The following is a 24,973-nucleotide window of genomic DNA, read 5'->3' as shown; positions in this document are numbered from 1 at the left end:
CGACCTTTAAAATGCCTATTCACAGTCTCGATGCAAAAGGAGACATTCCACCCTCCCCCCACTCGCCTGCTGCTTCGTTCCTGTTTGCATAGCCATTAGTAACTGCCATGTGCATAGCTAACGCACACCTGTGATTTCTCATGGTTCCTTGAGGGGATTCTTCGCGACGGGGGCAGAGCAAATACAAAAGGTCGTGTTAAAGGGGCTCTTAAGAAATGTGAAGTAGGTATGCACCGGCTTCGCAGTCACTTCCTGAATGACCATTCAGCGTGTAAAACTAAAAAAAATAATATGCGGGGCAATTCAGCCTGGAATGCGCTGCTAATTACCAAGCATAAATGGCTGCAATCTGTTAAAATGTGTTGTTTGGCCTTTACTAGAAAGGAAAGCTGTTTAGCGTTGGGGGAAAACACATCATTAACCAAACTTCTTTTTGTGTAAGTTTTCATTCCCAGATTGCAGTTTCAAAACACAGAAAGGCAAAGAAGGGACAGGTCGAGTAGTGATGTGGAAGATGGGCATCAGCAATAGCTATACCTTGGAAGTTACTTTCTGTGGCTCTACACTGGGTAAAGCAAATATAGATTTTTTTTTCTACAGAAATTATATTGAGTCATCCAGTGAAGTCTTCAGATTTGCTGTTACAGGTTCAGATGAAGATGATACAAGCTTGTTGTGTTTGTTGGAGGCAATGCTAAATAGGATAGGGTGTTGAAATGTCATAATTTTACAGGTTCATGTGCACTTCACAAAAGAAACACATGATTGTAGATATCAAATGTAGCTGTTAAGCCTAACTTGAGCAGATATGTACAGATTAATCAAGGCTAATGTCCTTAAAACACAGTGAGTTTGATACTATGTAAGAATCTGTCAGAGAAGGATCTTTCTCTGCCTTCCCCTTCTTTCCACAGCTTTCCAAGACTCCTGAAAAGCCAATGCTGGAGGTTAAGGGAGCCTCATGTATAAAATGCAACAAGGTGTGGGGGAGAGGCAGTGAACTGGGCAAAATTCCCCCTACTTTGGAGAAAGAAGAAGAAAAGTTGGTTTTTATATGCTGAGTTTCTCTTCCACTTAAGGCAGAATCAAACTGGCTTACAATCACCTTCCTTTCCCCTCCCCACAACAGACACCCGGTGATGTAAGTGGGACTGAGCAAGCTCTAAAAGAGCTGCGACTAGCCCAAGGTCACCCACTGGCTTCAGGTGTAGGAGTGGTGAAACCGACCCAGTTCACCAGATTAACGTCCACTGCTCATGTGGAGGAGTGGGGAATCAAACCCGGTTCTCCAGATTAGAGTCCACTGCTCTTAACCACCACACCACGTTGGTATGGCAGAGCAAGCTTTCCAGTGAAACAAGTGTTGATTTCACCCAGCTCCCCCTCTTTACTGTAGCTCATTTATGCCACGTGACATTTTGTTGACAAACCTCTCTTTATCCCAGGCTTTGGCTTTTCAGGAGTCCTAGGGAGCTTTTTTAAACTGAGAGCCAGAGTGGTGTAGTGGTTAAGACCAGTGGGATTCTAATCTGGAGAACCGGGTTTGATTCCCCACTGCTCCACATGAAGTCTGTTGGGTGACCTTGGGCTAGTCACAGTTCTCTCAGAACTCTCATCCCATGCGGAGACAGGCAAACCACCTCCAAATGTCTCTTGCCTTGAAGACTGCAAGGGGTTGCCATAAGTCAGCTGTGACTTGATGGCACTTTACACACCAGGGAGCTTTTAAAGGAAGAGGAAAGAACAGAAAGATCATCATGAGAAGCCTCATATAAAAACTTAGTGTTCATAGGATCTAACTTTGTGCATTCAGTACCACATACATTTTTGGTGCATGTATTTAGTTCCTTAGATAAACAGCTGTGCCTGTACACACTACTTGGAATTGTCATTCTAGGGCTCACAGAGAGTTCTCAGTACTTCATAGTTCCCAGAACCTTTTGAGAATCCCTGATGTTAAAGCAATTTGAAATCCACGTACATTTGTAGTGTAGATAAATCCTTTAATCTGTAACAGGCGCAGTTTCTCCAGTCCACGCACTTTGAGGATATGGAAGGAGAAAATAACCTCTTGATAACAGTTCTTGTGAAAGCTGCCAGCCCAAGATGTGTGAGAGAGCGGCCTTTGGCAAGAATTTAGAAGTGTCGAGTATTTTGCTAGCAAAAACCATTTTAGAGTTACAAAGCAATAGCCAAAAGTCCAGTTTTCCCCATTATCTTATAACAAATAAAATAATTGCTAGCGTTTAGCAGGACAGGTATTTCTTCTCTGATTTTCCCTTCATATCTCAGGCAACAGTGATTCCCACTTCAATACAAAGGATTTGGAATCCATAGGATACCATTTCTGTGATTCGCTGCTAGATTTCTGTGATGAAAAAAAGGATAAGGTAGGGAAAGTTTTATTAGATCCTGAAACAAAAGCCAAGTATGGCAATGACAAAAGATTAGTTATCACCTGAGAGCAGAGAGGCACTGGAATTTACTGCTATCTGTGTGAATTTCCCTAGTATAATGAATGTCTGAAAGAACTGGAAGAAATGGTGAAACAAGAAGATTCAGTTGCGCCTGTGAATGATACATTCGACAGAGACTCCAGGTAAATGGAATTCTCAAGATATGCCTACTAGGGCTGTTGAAAAAAAAAATTGGTAAAGTTCGGCTTCGGCAAAATTCGGCCCTTTTTAATTCGGGCCGTGCCAAAGTCCGAACTCCCCCGCTTCGGATCCGCAAAATTTGGCGCGAGATCCGGAGTTCGGGGGAAAATTCGGCCGGGTCTTTGAAGTGCTGGGCGCCACCTGCCCAGGCGGCGCCCACCACTTCAAAGAGTCGGGAAGGGGGCGGGGGCCTTTAAAGAGCCCCCCTGCGGGCCTTCACGAGGCTTCCATGAAGGCGCGCGGGGGGCTCTTTAAACAGATCTGCGCCTTCCAGCTGGAAGGCGCAGATCTGTTTAAAGCGCCCCCGCGCGCCTTCATGGAAGCCCCGTCAAGGCGCGGGGGGCAGAGGGGTTTAAAGACCCCCGCCCCTCTTCCCGGGACTCCTGGGAAGAGGGGCGGTGGGTTGTCAAGCCCCTCTGCGCTGTCTGCGCAGGCAGGGCAGAGGGGTTTAAAGACCCCCCTTTTCTTCCCGGGACTCCTGGGAAGAGGGGCGGTGGGTTGCCAAGCCCCTCTGCGCTGTCTGCGCAGGCAGGACAGAGGGGTTTAAAGACACCCCCCTTTCTTCCCGGGACTCCTGGGAAGGCAGGCGGTGGGTTGTCAAGCCCCTCTTAAAGACCCCCCGCCCCTCTTCCTGGGACTTCCTGGGACTTCCGGGAAGAGGGGCGGTGGGTTGCCAAGCCCCTCTGCGCTGTCTGCGCAGGCAGGGCAGAGGGGTTTAAAGACACCCCCCCCCGGCCCTTTTGCTGCTGCCCCGAACCCCGAATTTGCCAAATTTATTCCCAAACACCCTGAACTCGCTGAATTCGGCTCCTGTTTTCCCTCCTTTTTTGAGTTCGGTTCTTCCCGAACTAAAAACCTCCGAATCAGGGGAAATTCAGCTGTTTTTCGGTTCGGGACGAACCGAATCAACAGCCCTAATGCCTACAATTTAGTCCATGATTAAGTGGGTGCTGTGGAAGAACATTTGCCTTAGCCTGACTTCCGGCATGTTAAGTTTGCTGAAGTCTCCATTAGGCCTGGATGAAGAGGCCATGTAGGCGAAAAAGGAATGTGCTCTGTTGAAGTGATAGCACAGGGGTGAGTGTACTAGAAAGAACTTGTTTGAAGCAGCGTGTAAGTTAGCTACCGAGAAAGTTAGCAGCAAGCCTGCCAGGAGTGAAAAATGTTACTTTTAGATTTGAGTTGCGCATGCTTATCTAAAAGAAGTATAAAATGGGCTTGGAGGCTGTAACTTTTCCAAGATTCTGCTTTTGCTGTCTCCTACGATTGTACAATAAAGAATTCAACAGTTTTGGAAATTATTTTTAGTGTCTTTCTTCGACAGTGTTCAGTAGCAATACTGTTTTCCAGTTGTGTTCTCAGTCCAAGCAGAGCACTGATGTATTGGGCAAATGAATTTCAGCTAACATTTTGCTATTCACATACCCTTTTAAATGAAAGCATTGCCTCCTGCCATATTGACCAGCCTGCCAGTTGAGATCCTCTTCCTGAACCCCTTATTTCTATCCACCCCTGCAGGGCCTTTTTCGGTGTTGGCAGTGGCACTCCACTTTTGTCATGCCCTCTCTCTTGAGGCCAGTCTGGCACCTCCTTTCCTTTCTCTTATGTATCAGAACAAAACATTTCTCTTTACTCAGGTTTTTAACTAAGGGGCTCTGTCTTTCTAAATAGTTTTATAATCTGCTTCTAGGCTGAGCTCTGTTTTAACAATATCATTTTAGCCTTCTCCATTTTATGTGCTTTTATGCCATGGCTTACTTTTATTGGCAGTTGTTATTGGTAGATTTTTTATTATTGGTTTTGTTTTGTTGTTGTGAGCAGCCTCAAGTGGGTCTGGAGAGGTGGCATACAATTTTTTAAAGTAAATAAAATAATGCAGTTATCTTATTTTTGCAGTTCTGACACTTCAGACTCCAATGAACCTTCAGTAAAATTAGAAAGCCAGGTACGCTATAAATTCCCATCGATAGATTAAATCTCTTGGTTGTTTACTTAATTGAAAACTGTTTCCTTGACAGGGATGTACAAAAAAATTCCATTTTTAGAAATGAATGGTTGCAGTATATCAAAGGGGTCTTAATTACACTCAGTAGTTTTGGAACCTAATGTCTGGGCCCAGTGTTGTTTTTTTTAAAGTTTTAAATGTCCTACTTTGTGCATTTCTTAGGACAAAAGTTGAAGGACCCTCAACAACCACAAAGCCCACAGTACAGTAATTAGCTACAGATATCATATCCTGGGGGGAATATTTGACAGTTGGCTGGTCTGTGATCATAATACATAAAAAATGATTATTATTTTTTACAGCTTACCATTTTATTTTGCAGATCTGTGGAGGAAAATTGATACTCTGAAAGCTTATTATTTAATATCAGTTAAATAATTTGTTTCTGATAGGTGATTCGGGTCACAAAGTTGCTAGGTGGAGACCTGAGAAGTCTCCTATACCTTCCAGCATTTGCCTCCCATTCCTATTCATGCAGCCACATCTTGTTGATTGCTGACAGATCAACGTTGGCTGTGTTAGATATGACATATCCACAAATAGTGGCTAATCATAACTCAGTCACAGAGAAAAGTCACTTTGGATTTTCAAGAAGAAAAATATGTTTTAAAATCCTTTTGTTCTGGGTGAAACTAAGCTATACGAAAATATAGTACTTCTGCTAAAAACAGCAGCATTTCCCCCACACCCTCTGTAACATCTAATACAACTTACAGGGCAGTGGGGCAGCCCATTCCTGAAGGGGGTAGATAGGTGGCGGCTGGGGATGGCACAGCTGCACTGAACACATGAAGCTGCCTTATACTGAATCAGACCCTTGGTCCCTCAAAGTCAGTATGGTCTACTCAAACTGGCAGCGGCTCTCCAGGGTCTCAGGCAGTGGTCTTTCAAATCACCTACTTTTCTAGTCCCTTAACTGGAGATGCCAGGGATTGAACCTGCATGGCGTGCAGATGCTCTACCACTGAGCCACAGCCACTCCCCTGAGAGGCTTCCAGGCTGTAAAATACATGAATTAAATGGCTTAAAATCGAAAGTCCGTGAAATTCCTCAATGGAGTTTCATGGGACTACGCCAGCTATTTTGCTAGCATAGCTCCACTGCAGTACAAAGGGATGTTCCCGGGCTAAAAGGGGTTTGAAAGCTGCCTAAAGGCAGCTCCACCCCTAGAAATGCCCTGGGAACACACACACACACACCACTATGATACGGGCACTTCTAGAGGGGCAGCGCTAGCGCCTGCACTGCTGCACAGTTCCTGGGGACTGGCATAAGTCCCCCACCATGCTGGCATCTGTGCCACTTATCAAGGTGCAAAGTGGCACAGACACTGGCATGTGGTCATGCCGGTTTCTATGGCGCTTCAGGATTGCATGGTTAATGATTCTGGGGTGCTTGGCAAAAGTCCAGCATGGGGCTCAAGAATCACTGCCACCACCATCCCCTGGCTGCTGCCACAAGCTTGCTGCCCAAGACCCAGGTGGGGTGGGCGTGAGTAGCAGCAGGATCATGCTCTTCTTTTCCCTCTTCCTTCAGGGGGCAGAGCCACAGGTGATCCCAGCATGGAGCCCAGGGCAGCTACCCCTGTTGCTAGTTGGCTAAGATTGCCCCTGACAATTTACACCGTGTTCTGACACCATCATACTGTGTATTTCGTGTCCCCAAACAGTATCAGAATATGAGGAGGGATAACAGAAATATTGGGGAAGGCACTGGCAAACCACCCCGCAAACAAAGTCTGCCTTGGAAAGTCACGATGTGACATCACCCCATGGGTCAGGAATGACCCGGTGCTTGCCCAGGGGACCTTTACTTTTACCTTTTAACAGAAATATATGATGTAGAGATGTCAGGTCTCAGGGAAGTTGTGCTAAACATTATAGAGAGGAAGGGGGAAACAGCTTGGGTCTGCCCTGTGTGTTTGACATTTTGTTCCTCCCTTGATTTTGATTTTTTTAATTGATTGAGATCAAGATTTTATTTTTAAAACTTTAAGTAAAAACTAAATTGTGAAAACCTTAATGCCAGCTGTAAGTCTTTATTTATCTTGTCTTTGGTTGGTTTTTAAACTAGACAAAATCAAGAAAGAAGTGTCTGAAAACAAACAAGGACAGGAGTTCCTTTCTGGAACCATCAGGAAAAAGACTTTCTAAACAATCACAAGAATTAATGGTATATTCTCATTTTTTTCTGATATTCACTATCCTCACTAGTATTTTTATAGTATGTGTAATATTGACAAGAAATTACTTGGGTAAACATTCATCGTTGTTGCTTCAGGATTGTTTATAACATTTTCAGGATACACTGTTAGCTGGGTACTTTGCAACTGCTGTTAAAACATACCAAAATGTTTGTTATTTATTTAAATATATATATCCTGCTTTTTGCCCATGCTGGCATCTCAAAAGAGTCTTAAATATTGAATGCATGCACACACAAGTACAATTTAAACATAAAATATACAAGCATGGGCTTGAGCATGGACACTCTTGAGCAGGTGATGTAAAGCCCTAATTACTTTAGAACTCAATTAAGTAATTGAGGAGAGGTTAACAATCAAACAGGTCTTTTATTGATCAATAAAGGACAGCAAAGCGGCGTGGAGGAAGTTCTTAAAAAGTGTCAGAGGTCTTCCACCACCCAGAACAAAGGGAGACATTAGGTTTTATAATCATTTAGACAGACAGCACTAAGTACAATTACGTAGAATATTAGAGCCAATACATAATAGAGTCGTAGGTGCTCTCATTTGCATGTCCTATGAGAATGGTCTGAAGCCGTTTACTTTAGCTGGTAATGAAGAACCGAAAGTTAACATTCCATAATGACATTTCTTGTCTTAAATCAAAGCTTCAGGCTTAATTAGAGAGCCTGCCTGTACCAAGTGAGAATGATCTCACTTGCAGCTGACTTGCAAACTGCTTGCTAGGTCAACCTGACCCAGGCCTCACACTAGTGAATCTCTTGACCAAAGATTTCTACTTTACCCATCATGCATAGTAATTCTAGATCTGTATATAAGAATATATATGTGTGTCTCATGCTATGTGAATATACATATATGTGAAAGAATATATGTTTTCCCCATAAATGAAGTTAATAAGGCATTACAGTAAGAGAATTATTCCGTTGTCCTGGGGTGGGGTTGGTCCTTCCAGCATAGCTCACACAGGGCCGCAGGCCAAGGGACAAAGGCTCACGCTCCTGGAAAGCTAGGCTAAAAGGTGAGAGGCAGATGCTCAGCCACAGGTTTTGTTCATCTGGTGGACTTAAGGTCTTTGCTACTTGTCTCCTAAGGTTTTGTGTGCTGTGAGATCGGGGGACTGGGCCTTGGACTTCAGCATTCCCCTTTCCTCCACTGAAGGTAGTTTCAGACCCATGTTGGTCTGCAGTAGATTTTAGTCCAGTAGCACCTTAGAGACCAACAAGATTCTCAGAGTATAAGCTTTCAAGAGTCAAAGCTTCCTTTGTCAGATACCTTTCCTTCACTGTATCTCCTCATCATAAGTAAAATTACAGACTGAACCAGGGAAACCCTGCATTTATTTGAATAGGGCATATCCCTAGCCTAGAAAGAATATGTCCTCTGTGGTTAATTCTTTTGTGGAAACAGAAAAAGGAATCAAGATATAGATACAATATCAAAAAATAACTTGAGTACATTTTGAAACTTTCATTCCCCCTTCACTATGATTTCCCTTATGCATGCCTTCCTTTCTACTTAGAGTGAAGCCAAAAAACCTGAATACTCTTCTCAAAGAATGTCGAAGAACCAAGAACAACTAATTAAAAATGTAAGGGTTTTAAAAGTATTGTTACAAATAGAGGTCTGTAATTACTGGAACTGGATCATAAAGATGTACAATGATTAGTTTTAGGCAATAATTGTTTAGCCAAATCTCTAGTTTATACTTTCTTCCCCCTCACTACACCCAAGAATTTCCATGTTGATGTGACTGTTTTTCCAAATGTTGGACTTCTTCTTCTTAGGAAAAAAAGAAACCTCTTCAAACGTTTATGATTGCCGCCCTCTGTTAGCATTCAGATTATCAGGAGTTTTAGTTGTACTTCTGATAAGTGAATGATGTTGGCAAAAAAAAAAACTGTTTGCAACTTTGCTACAATAATAGTTTTTTCCTAGCTAATGAACAATAGTCACGCTAATTCAGAAAATCCAAGAGTATACCCAGTGGGGATAAAGAACGCTCATCTGCAATGCTGTGGTCATCTAGACCCCGCTGAAGCGGCTTGATGCATCGTTTGATGCCGGGGGAGATGTACAACCACATGTAGGGCCCCAGCTGTAAATTGCAGTCAGCATCTCTAAATATTTGGAATGAGATTAATCTAAGGGCGCTTTCACACATGCCGAATAATGCACTTTCTATCCACTTTGCAGCTGGATTTTACTGTGTGAAACGGCAAAACCCACTTTCAAACGGTCATTAAAGTGCACTGAAAGTGCATTGAAAGTGCATTATTCAGCGTGTGTGAAAGTGCCCTAACCTTTTACCTCAGATTTCCTCCTACTATACAGTTCTGCCTACATGAAAGGTAAATAAGTGTTCCACATTTCTCTTTCTCCCCAGGCTCAGGTTTTTCAGAAATTAAAACTAATGGAACTGCAAAAAATACAACATGAAAAGTATGAAATTACCAAGCCATCATGTATGGAGCCTTTACTCAGAACCCCCAGTGCTAATAAGGTTTGGCGGTCTCCTTATTAGAATAAATTCCGCAACATAATTAGACAATGATATCAGTTTCCATTTCTTTCTTTCTTTTGGATACCACTGTGTGTTTGGGGCAAATGTAGGCAGCGCTGGGCTTGGACATTTGGAAAAGCTATATTGAGAACAGTGCACTGTAGTTAACAAACTGTTTGATAATGGGATTTGTTGATCAGAATGACATTTGTGCTTCATAATATTTTTGAAAAAATATTGAAATGCACAAGCATTGTGGATTTAATTCTGGTTATAAGCCTTCTCTTGTGGTCCTCACCTGTGGAACGGCTAACCTGCTGAGGTCAGGAAGGCTCCCACACTACTGGCATTCTGTAGAATGTAGAACAATGGAATTGTTCAGGAGGGCTTTTTTATGAAGATTTAGTTTTGATGTTCATGGAAAGTTTCTATGTCGTTTTTTTATTGTATTTATTGAGAGCGTTACATTGTATTGTTATTTTATTATTATTTTTAATCCCTCTTGAGTCTGTGCAAGAAAGGCAGAGTATAAATGAAGCCAATAAATACATATTTTTAACTCTTCTGATGTTATCACTATACTAGGGTGCCTGACTAACAAAAGCTAACGTGTTTGTATCTAATGCATCCCAAATGTAGAATTTGTGGCACCACCAAATAAGCACCATTGTTGTCAGGATCAAATGTTTCAGAGTGGTGTGTTGAGTAGTTCAATGGCTGCTGAAGGCTCTGAGGACCCTTCCTCGTGACACCTCTTTAGGTTCTGGGCGTGCTTTCTGAGCATTAGTCAGCCTACACTGACTGCCCTCATCTATCACCAAAAGATGACAGAACAATTGAGGGCCCGGCAGAGACTGTGTTGTTTGCAGTACCCCTTCAACGTCCATTACAGGAGTGGCTCCAGACAAAAAGGTATCTGCCTTTTTTTAGGAAAGCTTTACACATTTCTGGGAGTGTGATAGCGAAGAATTTGGGAAGCCACACCAAGACAGTGTCTACACCAATTCCATCCACTCCAGCCTGAAAGAAAGCTGGAGGAGTTGTTATGAGGTAAGCCCAAACTTTGTTACTTGGGACGACAAAGCCCGGTGCTCCTCTTGCATTTACAGCCAACAAAGCTTTCGTGCACAGCCCTCTTTATGCTGTCACCCTTCCCAGCCTTAGTTCCACATACAAAATTTTTGTTGTGCTCAGTTAACATTGTTCAGAAACTTCTCTTTGATAACTTTTGAGGATGACAATGTATGAAAGAACTGTGAAGAAGAAGGTACTATAATTAGTAGGAAATGCATGGTTTACATGTGAGAGGTTCTAGGTTCAGTCCATGGTATCTGTAATTTTTCTGAAAGGGCTGAGCTATTCCTCTACACAATAATCTGCAGAGCTGTTCCCAGTCAGGCCTCTGTTTCTAGTTATAACTGGGCTTCATAAACCACTGGCCTGACTTGGTGCCAGGTAGCTCTATAAACCCTTGATGTTTGAATGTATCAAACAACTATCATTGTTACCTCTGGAAAGCACCTTTTTATACCATAGTTAATTTTCCGCTGAGGCTAAATAAATAAATTTTTCTATTTATTATTTAGCAGAAATTATCTGGACACAAGAAGGCCCATGGGCTTGGCTATAACATAAAGTTGGGCCCATGCTCATACCTCTCTCTCTCTCTCTCTCTCTCTCTCTCTCGCTGTCTCGCTCTCGCTCTCTCTCTCTCGCTCTCACTCTCTCTCTCTCTCGGTGGACTTTTAAATGTGCTTTCAGGGCTTGAATTGTGGCATGCAAAGCTTATGATATTATAATAAAGCTTCATAAAGTTATCAATAGGCAACCCTGTGTTAATTACGGAAAATGCTTCAACATTACTGTAGTCAAATGCTAATATAGGAATATTTCATATTGTGCTTTGACATTCCAGTTTTATCACCTACAGTTAACCAATAGAATGGCTTGGAACCAAAGTTCAACAGCAAAGTATTGAGGATTATAAATAGAAAGATAAAATAAGTGCAACGTTTGGAAAACTGCATAGTATTAGTAATAGTAAAAAGTTCCCCCAAAAAGAAAAGCACAAAGATTCTCAACTTTGGGGTACATATTTCAGTGATTCTTATAACAAATAAATGTGTGAACGAGAAAGTAATAATGTGTTGTCTTTGTTTTTTGCAGTCAAAATACTTAGCAGGGTTTCAGGAAATATTTAAGGAAACTAATTCCATCGAAAACAGTGAGTCTCATGATGTGTTTTTTACTTCCCAGCCAAGTACAAAATAACATGAAATTAACAGAAATTAATACTGGCCTGGTATATTCTCGATTTTGTAACCGTGGATAGGATATGCGGGATGTGCCAAAGGCTTCCATCCCCCTCCTTCCCATCATTTGTTTGAACTATGATGCATTGTTATTATAGTTTCAGATGGGTAGTCATGTTAGCAGGACAAATTTCGAGTCCAGTAGCATGTTAAAGACCTACAAACGTTTGGCATGGCATCAGCTTTCATGTGTCAAAACTCATTCTTTGTCAGTATTAATTATAGTGATGCTTGAGCACCTGCTGGTTTGGCTCACATTCTGCTCCGCAGACTATTGTCTGAATAAAGAGTGTACAAACTAGATCTATAAATCAAGCACGGTGTTGTTTAAAAGGTCTTATGGTTTGGTGTTTATCTAAATCCATGGGTTGGATCCAGCCAGCTTTTTCAGACTGTCACGCCCAATTCTGCTCACTACTACCCCGTCCCACATGGCTTTTGTCCATGCAGACCCCGTGATCCCCAGCACAGTCTTTGGGGGGCAGTCAGAGGGGACCTCGCTCCTCCTTCCTTTTTCCACCAGTGGAAAAGTTGGTTGAAACCAACCTAATGTTATCAACATTAATGGCTTATGTTCTTGCATATGTGCAAGAAAGGGATAATTGGGTGGTCTGTATACTTTAACCACATGATCCCACGGGACCCTTGGGGGAGAGTGATGTCCCATACAGAGCAGATACCAAACAATAACAAAATGAAAGTTAGTGTGCACAGCTACTGTGCAGCTCCAGGGTGGTTCAACACATTACTTGAGTCTGGTGGTGCCATGTCCCCTTTTAGCTCTGCAACAAAAAGTGCTAGAAATTTTCCTTTAAAAAATAACCTGAGAAACTTTGGGGAACTTGCCTTTAGCTTCATACCTTGGTTTATCCTCTTGTGAACTTCACCTTGTAAGTAGCTCTTGCCTAAGCAAGCAACACTCAAGCTTATATAAAACAGCCAATTTCTAAGATGCCAAATCGTATACTGTAATATTACATATTTATAAATACATTTAAACCTGTAGGCATCTTACAAAGGTAAATGATTGGCTGTGATGTAGAGGATAGAGCAACTAGGGAGAACCTGTATATAAATCCCTCCTCAGCTATGAAACTCGATAGGTGGCTTTAAAGCCCATAAGGCCAGGGAGCACTCCCCCATTGGCTATCTCACTTCTTTAGCACAGGAAAACCAAGCACAGTGTACAACAGGGAACTGCAGAGATGCTACTTTAATTGCTCGGACACATAGCCAGCTCAGAAGATTTACTGCCCCCCCCTCCAGTCAGGAGGCCACTTCTCCAGTTATCACCTCCACCTGCTTCAAGCCAGGTTCCAGGCCAGCTTCAGGCTGCTGTACCTTCCCTGCAAGGTAAAGTCTTGAGGCCTACCAGTGTTCTAGGCGGTGCTTCCTGAAATATTCCTGGGCAGGAATGCTGCTAGTGCTGGCTGTGAGTCCCCTTGTCTGATCTTTAGCTATCCCTGCAGACCCGCCTTGCTTTTCCCTCTGCCCCCCAGCCGGGCAGCTGGCTCCCTTTGGATGGCACCCTCACTTTCTCCCTTCTCTCCCAGGATCAGGGAGTTCCAGAGTGTGACAAAGGCCAAGGCCAAATTAGCCTAACTAACATCTTGAACCTGATATGAGAATAACCCTGTCAATATTGTCTTGACCTCCTTTGAAAAAGGAGAAGATGCAGAAATTCTAAATAAATATATTTTTTCTCTAACAGTTAACACTGTCATAAATAAAGAATGTTAAGCAGCAACAGTTAAGCAATAAGGCAGTGGTGTTAAACATAAGGCCCGCGGGCTGGCTCCGGCCCCTTGAGAGCTTTTATCCAGACCATGAACCAGCCGAGGCAGCCCCCACCACCCCACTCTCGATCTGGGCTGGCAAGGCATGGCTCAGCCCCCATCAAGTGACATTTATGTCATATCCGGCCCATGTAACAAATGAATTCAACACCCCTCTAATAAAGGTTCTTTCATGTAAAGGCTTTGGCTTTTTTTCCAGATTCTGGGCCAGATGTACCAGCTAAATACACAGTCCAGTATCTCAGTCATTATTTTCCTGAGCAGGGATTAAGTAAGTAACTCATTATAAATCATACATTTGTGTATTATGTATAGGGCAGTGGTGGCAAACCTATAGCACGTGTGCCAGAGGTGGCACTCAGAGCCCTCTCTGTGGGCACGCGAGCCGTTGCCCACACAGAGTTTGCCTGAGTTCGTTCGACCAGCTGAGGAGGCAGGGGACCAGCGGTGCCTTCCCAGCTCCTCCGGGAAACACTGAGCTCCTTCCCAGTGCCTTCTCTGCAGTCGCCGGCTGCACGCTCTGGAAGTGAAGACAACGATGAGCCTTCTGCCGAGGACTGGAAGAGGCGGAGCTGGGACGGGGTTGGACCGGGAGTGGGACACCTGGGCGGCCGTCTACGGCGGGCTGGTTGGTGACTGCAGCGCAGGGGGTTGGGGGTGAGGGCCGAACGGGGGCCTGCCTGGCCTTTGTGCTGGAGCCAATCCCTTCGCTTAGCTCGGGTTTCCACTCTGCTCGTTCATGCAACCAAAGGTGCCTCTGAGCGAGTGCAGAGGGCTGTCCCCACCATCGGCCCCCTCCCCGCATAACAGTCTTTTTTAATTTGTATGAACAGTTGGAAAAAGAACCAAACTGAAGGGGTGGGGGCTATGCTCCAGCTGCTTTCCTTCCCCCGCTCGGCCACCCATGCAGGGTTGCCAACCTCCAGGTAATAGCAGGAGATCTGCTATTTCAGTTCACCTGGAGAAAATGGCCGCCTTGGCAGTTGGACTCTATGACATTGAAGTCCCTCCCCAAACCCCACCTTCCTCAGGCTGCGCCCCAAAAACCTCCCGCAGGTGGCAAAGAGGGACCTGGCAACCCCTAGCCCATGTGGACTTGTAGCTGTGTTGGCACTTTGCGATACATAAGTGGGTTTGGGGTTGCAGTTTGGGCACTCGGTCTCTAAAAGGTTCGCCATCACTGGTATAGGGCTTTCGATTCGGTTCCATCCGAACTTAAAAACAGCTGAATTTTCCCCGATTCGGCGGTTTTCAGTTCAGATGGAACCGAATTCAAAAAAAGGTGGGAAAATGACAAACCGAACTCGGCGGATGCCGAATAAATTTGTACAAGTTCAGCGCCCCCGAAGCAGCATTCTCCCGCGGCCAATCGGTGGCCAAGCTGGGTCTTCTTCTGGCCAATCAGTTGTGGATGAGTGTGTGAGCCGGCCGCTGCGTGGCCCAGGGAGAGAAAGAGAAAGTGTTTGTTTGTGTGAGAAAGAGATCCCCGTGGGGGGGTGCGTGTGCACATTCGCGGGGGACATTTTTGGAGGTAGAGGTCCGAAACTTTCAGTGTAGCTTGAGGGGACCCTTCTTGCAAGAACCCCCAAGTTTTGTGAAGATTGGGTCAGGGCCCCCCGAGTTATGCGGGGGGGGGGCCCATCCACCCATTCGAATGATTGGGAGCAGGCAATCCTTAATGTGCATCTAGAGAGCCACAAATCCAAGGCAAAACCTCCCGTGCATAAATGGCCGGAGAGTTTGTGTGTGAGAGTCTGCTAGAATCGTATTGGATTACTCCTGAGTCCTGACTCCCAGTCCCTGCTCCTGATGAAAGAGAAGACATCCATAGTATGACCCATTTTGGGGCTTTTCTCTATAACTTTTTTACTGTGTGTGTGTGTGTATGTGGGGGGGATTCTGTGTGTGTGTGTGTGTGTGTGTGTGTGAGGGCGGGAGCCAGAGGGGGGTGGGTTTACCTGTTCTGCTGGGGGACTGAGCTTTCTGCTGTTTTCACCGGTTGCCAACTTCGTCTGGAGTTAACTGTGGGTCAGTGAGTCTCTCTCTGGCTGGCTCCTATTGTTTCCAATGGGCTGTGCAGCCGCTCCTGTTGTTTCTAAAGGGCTAGCCTGTCATTCGTTTTAGTGCATCCCATGTCAGTCAGTCTCTCTCTGGCTGGCCCATTCTTCTCCTTCATTTGGAATTTGTGTCTTCTGGTTCGGGGGGGCTGTTCTGCTGGGGGAGGGCTTGATTGCCTCTGTGGAGTGTGATTTGGGGGGTTTACCTGTCCTGGGGGGGGCTGATCTCTGCGAGTGTGATTGTTGCTGAGGAAGATTTGAATCCAGCAGCATGAAATCTATCAATACTGAAGTTACGCAATTGGCGTAGGTCGCATTTATGCTAGTAACCTTATGAGATGCACTTTGGCTGTGTTGAAATGAAAAGATACTTTACCCATGCTAGTTATGCTGTTTACTTATAACTCGGGGGGCCCTGACCCAATCTTTACAAAACTTGGGGGTTCTTGCAAGAAAGGTCCCCTCAAGCTACACTGAAAGTTTGGGACCTCTACCTCCAAACATGCCCCCCCTGGAGCCGCAGAAATGCACGAATGTGTTTTTAATGGCTTTTAACGGCCGAATTTATTTGCGAACTCCAAATTTCTAGTGAATTCCACGGATCCGAATTGGGGAAGTTCGGACTTCGACATTTCCCAAATAAAAACCGGCCGAATTTTGCCAGATCCGAATTTTACCGAATTTTTTTTCAACAGCCCTAATTATGTATACAAATTATACTACACGTACAGTCATGTGTAGTATAGTTCAAGCTATGATTGGCATAAAATATAAGTTTGTGACCTGCATCAACTTAGTAGTAAACCCCATTGACTTCCAGTGGGATTTACTGTTAGATAAATGTCCATACCATTGTAGTCTTAGAGACAAAAAAGCTTTGATTCGCTGAAGGTTCCAGAAAGACCGAAAGTAATCTCCTCTTGGTTGTAGACAGGGTTATCACTCAGAGCAGCAATAAGGGCTGTTTATTTCCCATAGCCACTGTGAGGCTGATTTTGGTACCCCTTTCTCCCCGGGCCTAGGGCAGAGCCTTGGCCACAGCAGCCTGACCCTTACACTGCTCAGCCGTCTAAGCTGTGCTTGGCTCATAATAAACAATGCCACTGACAGGCTAATTGTCACATCTCCCTATCTCCCTGCTCCAGGGCCAAGACATTGGCACAGATAGCGGGATCAGCTAAAGCAGCCTGCCTCTCATGCTGTTCAGCCAGCCTGGCTGTTCTTAACTTCCATCTTCTGCAAAAACCATCCCAGATACCATTCCTGCACTTTCCCCCCATCCTCAGATGGTAGAAGGCTTGGTTACCACCTTCAGCAGCAATCCATGCTGCTCAGCCACCATAATGGCAGCCAGCAGTGGTATGTGTCCAACCAATGTTTTCCTAGAAGAGTAGAAGGAGCTCATCTAGGGTTTACCTATTTTCCAGCAGAGGAAATACATAACTGTGGGGCCTGGGGAGAAGCAGGCTCTCCTGCAGAGCCAAATCTTTCCAGGGAAAGGGCTAAACCCAACCTAATTGCATAGATGTATGGGATTAGGATGAAAAAGGTGTATTGTTCTGTACCCTCATAGGTAACCTGGTTTGGTAATCTTTTTGCAAAGATCATAGTTAAACTGTCTTTGAACTGTAGATTTTTGCTCTGCATGGATGGGAAGATATGCATTTTTTTTCTTGATGACATTGAGTCCATTCTTTTTACTTCTGTTCCACTCCTGCCATTCCCTCCTCCCTAGACAGATTGTTCAGGATTGTATTTTAAACACTGAGAATTGCTTGATTGGTTTAACATTATAATGCTATAGCAATCTATTGCAACAGTGTAATAGTTCTTAGCTCTCACTTTTTAAAAAGTAATTCTCTGCCCCTTTGTCTTGATTATTTCCAGGGCAAAACATGCAGGCTGCACATATTCTCTTATTATTTCACAAGGAGAGGGGCTAGAAATTTCCTTTTTAAATGGACACTGGGAATGAGTACATTGTTGCAGTAGATCATTATTCTGCTATAGTGTTGTCAAGGAACAAGCCTGAAAAACCCCTTTGATGGCAAGAAGGAAAGGACAGTCATGGAAGGGGGGCTGAGGCAAGGAAAGTGCTCAGAAAACTGTTGTGAACATGCTTTGTTGCCACTGTTACTACAGAGAGGATCGACTCCATGTGGAAACAGCTCAAGAAAAGGTGCCTTCCCATCTTTTAAGACTGTCCTATTCTGGAACCACAAAGAATAGAACTTCTCAGTCAGTGTCAGTTTTCAGTGCTACAGTTTATGATATGTAAATAAACTGCTCTCAGATCACTCAGGTAGCTTCAAGTACATACATGCAATGAATCCACTACTATCTATTTACCATACCGTCTAAAAATCCACCATGCTTTTAGGTGAAATTCATTTATATCCCACCTTGGGAGCCAAAATGGCTTACACTATTCCCCTCTCCTCCATTTTATCCTCACAGCAACCTTGTAAGGTAGGTTAGGCTGAGAGTGTATGACTGGCTCAAGATCACCCAGTGAGCTTCCATGGCACGAGCAGGGATTTTAACCAAGATTTTCCAGATACTAGTTCAGCACTTAGCCACTACACCACACTGGCTTTCCAGTAACACTTAACACTTTTCAGCCCAACTCCCACTGTTTAGTGGGAGAAACAGAGAAAGGCAGTTTTAAATGTTCTTGTCAGGGTTATGAGCTGGTTGGTGGTGATTTAGGAAGATTGGTTTACAATCAAATGTTAACCTTCCTTTGATTTACAATGCATATATGATTTCATTTTCTACTTGGTTTATCCTCATGAGAACTTTGACTCGTACCTGTATTACCAAACTACTTTCTCAATCCATTAGCCCCAGTTAGTTAGAAGATCAAAACTGTGTCAAGTTTCTATTGGTTTGGAGCTGTTTCTTTTAATTGCAGTAACAACATTTAAGCATTTTATGTTTTGGGGAAATGTGGTTGCAGTATATGTATATTGGATACAAAGTCCCAAAACAGCTTTTTCGAAAGAAAGAAAAACAACAACAAAGGAACTTCATCTTTGCTTTGGACCTAACATCCACTGCTTCTTTACACCCGTCACTTTATTTAAATGTGTTCAGCTATGAAATTGTCGGGTCTTGACAAGCTTACAGGATGAGTTAATGGGGATGAGCATCAGGGCAAAAGACCCAAGCTGCTTAAATGAAAAAAAAATATGTTCATGAATTGGGTTTTGTTTAGCTCTTTGTCATCGCTTAACAAAAGATTATAGTATTGTGTACCCAGTTCTGGTCATTGTTTCACACAGATATTGGCTGGAATGGCCTAGCCCAACCTTTGAAGCACATCATCTCCCAGAGACTTTTCCTTCCACCTGCCATCCTTAATCAGATGTGCACCGTGCAAAGAAGAAATGGAGCACTTGCTGGCTGTCGGCTTCCTAGAGTAGAAAATCTGGGGAGAGACACAAGGAATCACCGAAGAAGTAAATAACTGATTATTGGGGATGGGGTAGACCATGCGTGTACATATACTATACATATCGACATTTTTCATATGAATGTTATCTCCCATTAAAAATACAGTTAGGTACATTTACAATTGGGTCATTTTTAGTAACCTGGATAAGGAACTCCTTTCTTCATAATGTCAGTGTCCCATTCTGATCTGGAAAACTTCATGTTGTTGGAGTGGGGGCCTGCGAGGACTTGAGGAAGGCATCTCATTTCCCTCTCCCTCACTATTTCCTCTTCCCCTTCCCTGAAAAGCCCTATAGACTTTTCTCTTTTCCCGCTTCCTTTTCTTGTTCTAGGGTTGCCAACCTCCAGGTGGGGCCTGGAAATCTGCTGGAATCACAACAGATCTCCCAGCTACAGAGATCCGCCTTAACTTTGCCAGCTTCATGTTGGGAAACTCAAGATTTCAGGGTGGAGCATTTCAGGGTGGAGGGTGAAGTTTGGGAAGAGACCTCAGCAGAGTACAATGCCATAGAGTCCACCCTCCAAAGCAGCCCATTTCTCCAAGGTAACTGATATCTCATCTGGAGAGCAGTTGTAATTCCAAGTGATCTCCAAGCCCCACCTGGCGGTTGGAAACCCCTAGTTCCCCTAGAGGTTTGAATCCCCATCAACAGCATTCCCTCAATCCAGTAAGCTCATCACTCGATCAAAGAAGGAAAGGAGGTTGGTCTGGCAGGACCTGTTGGGGGAGCTCACGTGTCTTGCCAGATATGAAAGAAGGGAAGACTTACCAGCACCTGGAAATGCCCTTTGTTTTAACACCCTAACAAAGAAGCAGTAACTGGCAATCCCTGGGGGAGGGGCCATGGCTCAGTGGTAGAGCATCTGCTTGGCATGCAGAAGGTCCCTGGTTCAATCCCCGGCATCTCCAGTTAAAGGGACCAGGCAAGTAGGTGATGCGAAAGACCTCTGCCTGAGACCCCTGGAGAGCCGCTGCCAGTCTGAGTAGACAATACTGACTTTGATGGACCAAGGGTCTGATTCAGTATAAGGCAGCTTCATGTGTTCATGTGGGGACAAATCTGTTCTGACTTCCCCAGATCACCAAGTTGTCCTTCAGGTGCTGGCAGATTGATCCCTTTAAAATTTGCTCAAGTATCTTCCCTGGGACAGAGATTAGACTGACTGGCCTGTAGTTTCCTGGGTCACCCCTCCTCTTTTTTTTGAAAATTGGGATAACATTTGACCTCCTCCAGTCTTGTGGCATATCTCCCATCATCCAAGAAGTCTGATGGACAAAGGCTCTGTAAGCTCTCTAGAAAGTTATTTGAGCACTCTCAGGTGCATTCCAACTGGCCTGGGGGATTTGTACTCATCCAGTGTAGCCAGGGGCTTCTCAACTACTTCTCTGTCCAGGTCAACTAGCAGCTCGGACACCGTACCTTGCCTTTCTCTTCTTCAAAGGAAAAAATAAGGCAAAATAGGCATTGAGCTTTTCTGCTTTCTCTCTGTCAGAGTTTCTCCATTTTCACCCAACAGTAGGCCTGTTGCAACTTTCATCTTGTGTTTGCTCCTCACATATCTGAAGAAGCTTTTCTTGTTGTAGCGAGCCTCCCTGGCCAGCATCAGCTCACTGTGAGGTTTGGCCTCTCTGATGGCTGACCTATAGTGCCTAGCAACCCGCAAATACTCTTTAGAGGTATGTCCTTTTTTTCCATTTCTTGAACATTTCCTTTTTCTCCCTTAGATTATCATGGAGTTCTCTGTTCATCCACATTGGCTTCTTGGATCCCCTACCATGCTTCCTTCTTGTTGGAATAGCGATGGCTTGAGCTTGCAAGATCTCTTTTTTAAGGAGAGCCCACCTTTAACTTGCTCTTTTCCCTTCCAGCTGTCTTGCCCACAGAATGACTCTCATCATGCCTCTGAGTTTATTAAAGTCTGCCCTACTAAACTATAACAGACATGTGTGGCTACGAACTTCCTTGATCCCCCACAGTAAAAGGAATTATAGGAAGACATGGTCACTTCCTCCTAAGACCCCCACCACCTTCACCCCATCTACCATCATTTGCCTGTGGGTCAATACAAAGTCCAGTATGGCGAAGCCCCTTGTAGCTTCCACCATTTGATAAAGGAAGTTGTCGGCCAGGCAGGTCAGGAATTTGCGTGACTGTGGACACTTTGCAGAGTTTGTCTCCCAGCACACATCAGGGAAGTTGAAGTCATCCATGGCTACCAGGTCATGTTGTTTGGATACCCTGTCAAGCTGCTCAAGGAGGGCAGCATCCACCTCCGCACCCTGGTCAGGAGGTCTGTAGCAGACTCCAACCACAATACCGTTTGTTCTGTAGCAGATTCCAACCACAATTCTGTTTGTATTCTCTCAGAATTACAACGGTGCTCCCGATGACAGATCTGTCCCCCTGGAGAAAATGACTGCTTTGGAGGGTGGAATCTATGGTATTATATTTGGCTGATGCCTCTCCCCTCCCCAAACCCTGCCTTCCTCAGGCTCAACCACAAAAACTCCAGGAATTTCCCAATCTGGAGCTGGCAACCCTAGTTAGGCCCGGCTCCAATGAGTCCTTGTTGGGTATAGAAGCGAGCTTCGTTACTGTTAGGCAGTCAAGGGTTAACTTATTTGTATTGATGTTAACCAGTTCAAGAAGGTGATGTAATCTACAATGTGCCAATTAGCTATTGGTCAGTGAGAATCAGTTGTACACATGTTTTTGGTCACATACTAGAATTTGCATATTATTGCTCTTTGTGTGTCTAAGAAGAGAGAGCAGTACCAGTAACTTTTTGGATCTTAAACAGAAAGGATGGAGCATTTCTGTCTCTTAGAAATGCCATGTGATTAAGTTTAGATTCTTGCCAGCTCAAACCTGGCAAGTTTAAGAAACTAGATATGTAGCAAGGATTTAATTGTTTTCTTTCCAAGTTTCCCTACCCTTTATAGTGAGTAAAGTTTGTTTTACTAAGACAAAAGGACTTTGTCTGATTTTTGTGTGCGTGTGACTTATTTGACTTTCATGTAGCCATAATCAAACGATCCATAACCTCTGAATTTCACAACAGTCCTCCCCTTAGAGGCCACAATAGGCCTGGAAAGGACCCTGCTCTCTCCTCCTGTTTTTTATTCTCAGAAACTCTCCTGGAATACTGTGGTTACCTAGCAACAGCCACTGAGGGAATCAATTGATTAAAGCTACAGGTGCTCCTTTTATCATTTTGAGAGTTTTTTTAAAACCCTCAATATTATTTTTTTATTTCACATTTTTCTGGAAAACCAGAGTCCTTTATAGGTTTGTAGAAAAATTTGTCTTGCCCATTCACTGCTCCAGTCACTGGATTTAAGTATGCTCAGTTTTGGCTGACTTCACTGTTAGTGTATAGATGATGATATCTGAACTACTTCAAATAATCACAACAGAGTTTGCATCTGAATAGAGGGGATATGATAATGCCAAAATTGGTTGCTTTATATTCATAATAATGTTCTAGAATGAAAGGTCTAGTTTATAGAAGTCACCCAAATCCTAGTAACTACCAGGTCATGTAGTAAAAAGGCCTAGAAGGAAAGAACAAAAAAGAAGCTGTTTACTTGTAAATAGAACAATTTCAGGCAGCTCTTCGAGTTATATTCAGTATTATTATTATTTTCTCTTCTACTTACAGCTCCCCTTATTCATGTGGAGAATCATCCTGGGTAGGAAAATGTTATATTTATTATCAAACATTTCCCTTCAAGATTAAAAGCTTTGATTTCTCAGTCATCTTTTTTGTGTCTTTATTTTTAATATGTGGATAGAAACAGTGTAAGACTTGTCTATAAACAGTGTAATATGATTCTAAATTTCCAGTAATTGAAAATGACTGTGATTAATATGAATGGAATGTGAATGGGATCATTTCTTTATTTTTTCTCTCTCATCACATTGGGTTGCAGTCCTTCAAACAGCTGCACGTGCTAAATTTAAATGTACTTTAATCCAGCTGTCAGTATATTAACCCACCTTTATATATAAACATATTCAAGGCCTGTTATTTTCATATTTTCCATAAAAATGCTGGATAGTTTAGGGTATATATTTCATTTATTTTATTTTTTACAAAGTGTACTGCAATAACAATTCAGTTGTTTACAATTGAACTATGGTAACCTTTTGTATATACCTACTTACAGGAAAAGGTGAAAGATTTATACGATCTGAAGAAAAACCAGACTATATCTACTTACAGGAAAGACATAAGTCCTTTTCGGTTGTTATGTTCCTATCACTGTCATTACATATACAGGAAAAATGTGCTACGCACGATCCTCCCCATATGCACAATTGCCATTTCTTCTGAAAGTCTCAGTATGTGTGTACCAGACCGTCAAGTACCTGTGTACCGAGGTGGAAATTCCACACATTACCCCTTTTGAAAGGAATGGTGATTGTGCATGTTGGGAGGATCACACGTAGAGCATTCATCCCATACACCACAGCGCCAGGCACTGAACAACTGAAAAGGGTTATAGGTATGCCAGGTACTCAGAAGTGTTGTGTTTGCTACTTGCAAATGGATAACTAATAAATTATCAGCACTTTCAAAATAATGTTGAAAACTGACCCTTCTTCTGTGTGGATACCTAGGGTTCTAACCCTGAAAATTAGTGATGCCAAAGTAATACTTGTGTTCTTAGGAGCCCCGTGGCGCAGAGTGGTAAGCTGCAGTACTGCAGTCCAAGCTCTGCTCACGACCTGAGTTCGATCCCAAGGGAAGTTGGTTTCAGGTAGCCGGCTCAAAGTTGACTCAGCCTTCCATCCTTCCGAGGTTGGTAAAATGAGTACACAGCTTGCTGGGGGTAAAGGGAAGATGACTGGGGAAGGCACTGGCAAACCACCCCATAAACAAAGTCTGCTTAGTAAACGTCGGGATGTGACGTCACCCAGGGATGACCCGGTGCTTGCACAGGGGACCTTTACCTTTTTTAATACTTGTGTTATGACAGTGTTACTGACTTCTGAAACTGCAAAATTGTATTGATACTGGGAACAGTACAGATAAATAACCACTATAAGATTTTATTTGTTTCAACAGGAGAGAAGCAGATATTTAACTCTACCGTTGAAATTAATTGGAGTTAGAATGCTTGACACGGGGTTGATTGTTCCCCTTAGCATTGATACATCCCGTTAGAATGCCTAAGCTTAAGTCGTTATTTTATAGACATTAGATTTTTCATGTGAAGGTGATTTGAATAGATTTTTTTCATTCAAAAGGTATTTTATATATCAGTGCATGTTTTATTTTCTTCTGTGCTTTCTTCTATACCTGCCAATAAAATAAATAACAAGAATGAATTTCCTCTGTTTCAGCTCTATGAGCCTGACTCAGGCAACAGAAGAAAAACATCCTGGAACGACGTGTGTCACTTTGCAGTTGGGAGAAAAAGAACTCCAAAATATGGCCTTGGGCCAGGGCTCAAACATGTCTTCCCCTTATTGCAAAACTACTGCTTGGCGGTTGGAGAAATATCATGGTGGTAGGGCCACTAGAGAGAAGGCGACTTCACTCCCCAAAGGTGTTTTTTAAGATATATTTGCAATTATTAGCAAAGAACTCTTCATTAAATGGGTTATGTCATTGAAGCTCCATTGACAGGCCTTTGCTCTCCTTCTCATCCTCTGCTGTACACACCCTTTTCATCTCCTAAACCAGGGGGTGGGGCTGTAGCTCAGTGGTACAGCATCGGCAGAAGATCCCTGGTTGAACCTGGCTAAAAAGATCAGGTAGGAGAGATATGAAAGGACCTCTGCTTGAGACCCTGCAGAGCCACTGCCAGTCCAAGTAGACAATATTGACTTTAACAGATCACTTGTCTGATTTGGTATACTGCATCTTCATGTGTATTCCACTTTTGTCCTCTTTGCTCGCCGTATTTGTCTCATTGGCTACTGTTCTCTTATGTTACAGGGGACTAGATGGCATAAGGGCAACTGAGGATT

At 43.6% G+C, this 24,973-nt stretch overlaps 1 protein-coding gene across 1 annotated transcript in view; it reads left to right on the top strand.

Moving 5' to 3' along the window:
* The window catches only part of AGBL3 (AGBL carboxypeptidase 3), a 54,242-nt gene that overhangs the window by 13,236 nt on the left and 16,033 nt on the right, over window positions 1-24,973 (top strand). The window contains exons 8-15 of the mRNA XM_056846534.1: window positions 443-569; window positions 2,293-2,390; window positions 2,511-2,599; window positions 5,365-5,382; window positions 6,747-6,834; window positions 8,391-8,459; window positions 11,538-11,595; window positions 13,679-13,750. Coding sequence (XP_056702512.1) covers window positions 443-569; window positions 2,293-2,390; window positions 2,511-2,599; window positions 5,365-5,382; window positions 6,747-6,834; window positions 8,391-8,459; window positions 11,538-11,595; window positions 13,679-13,750 — 619 coding nt within the window. The remainder of the gene's footprint in view (window positions 1-442; window positions 570-2,292; window positions 2,391-2,510; window positions 2,600-5,364; window positions 5,383-6,746; window positions 6,835-8,390; window positions 8,460-11,537; window positions 11,596-13,678; window positions 13,751-24,973) is intronic.

The sequence above is a fragment of the Euleptes europaea genome, chromosome 3 (genome assembly GCF_029931775.1).
Source record: "Euleptes europaea isolate rEulEur1 chromosome 3, rEulEur1.hap1, whole genome shotgun sequence".
NCBI lineage: Eukaryota > Metazoa > Chordata > Lepidosauria > Squamata > Sphaerodactylidae > Euleptes > Euleptes europaea.
The sequence above is the reverse complement of the archived record's forward strand: the minus strand, read 5'-3'. Positions and strand labels throughout refer to the sequence as shown.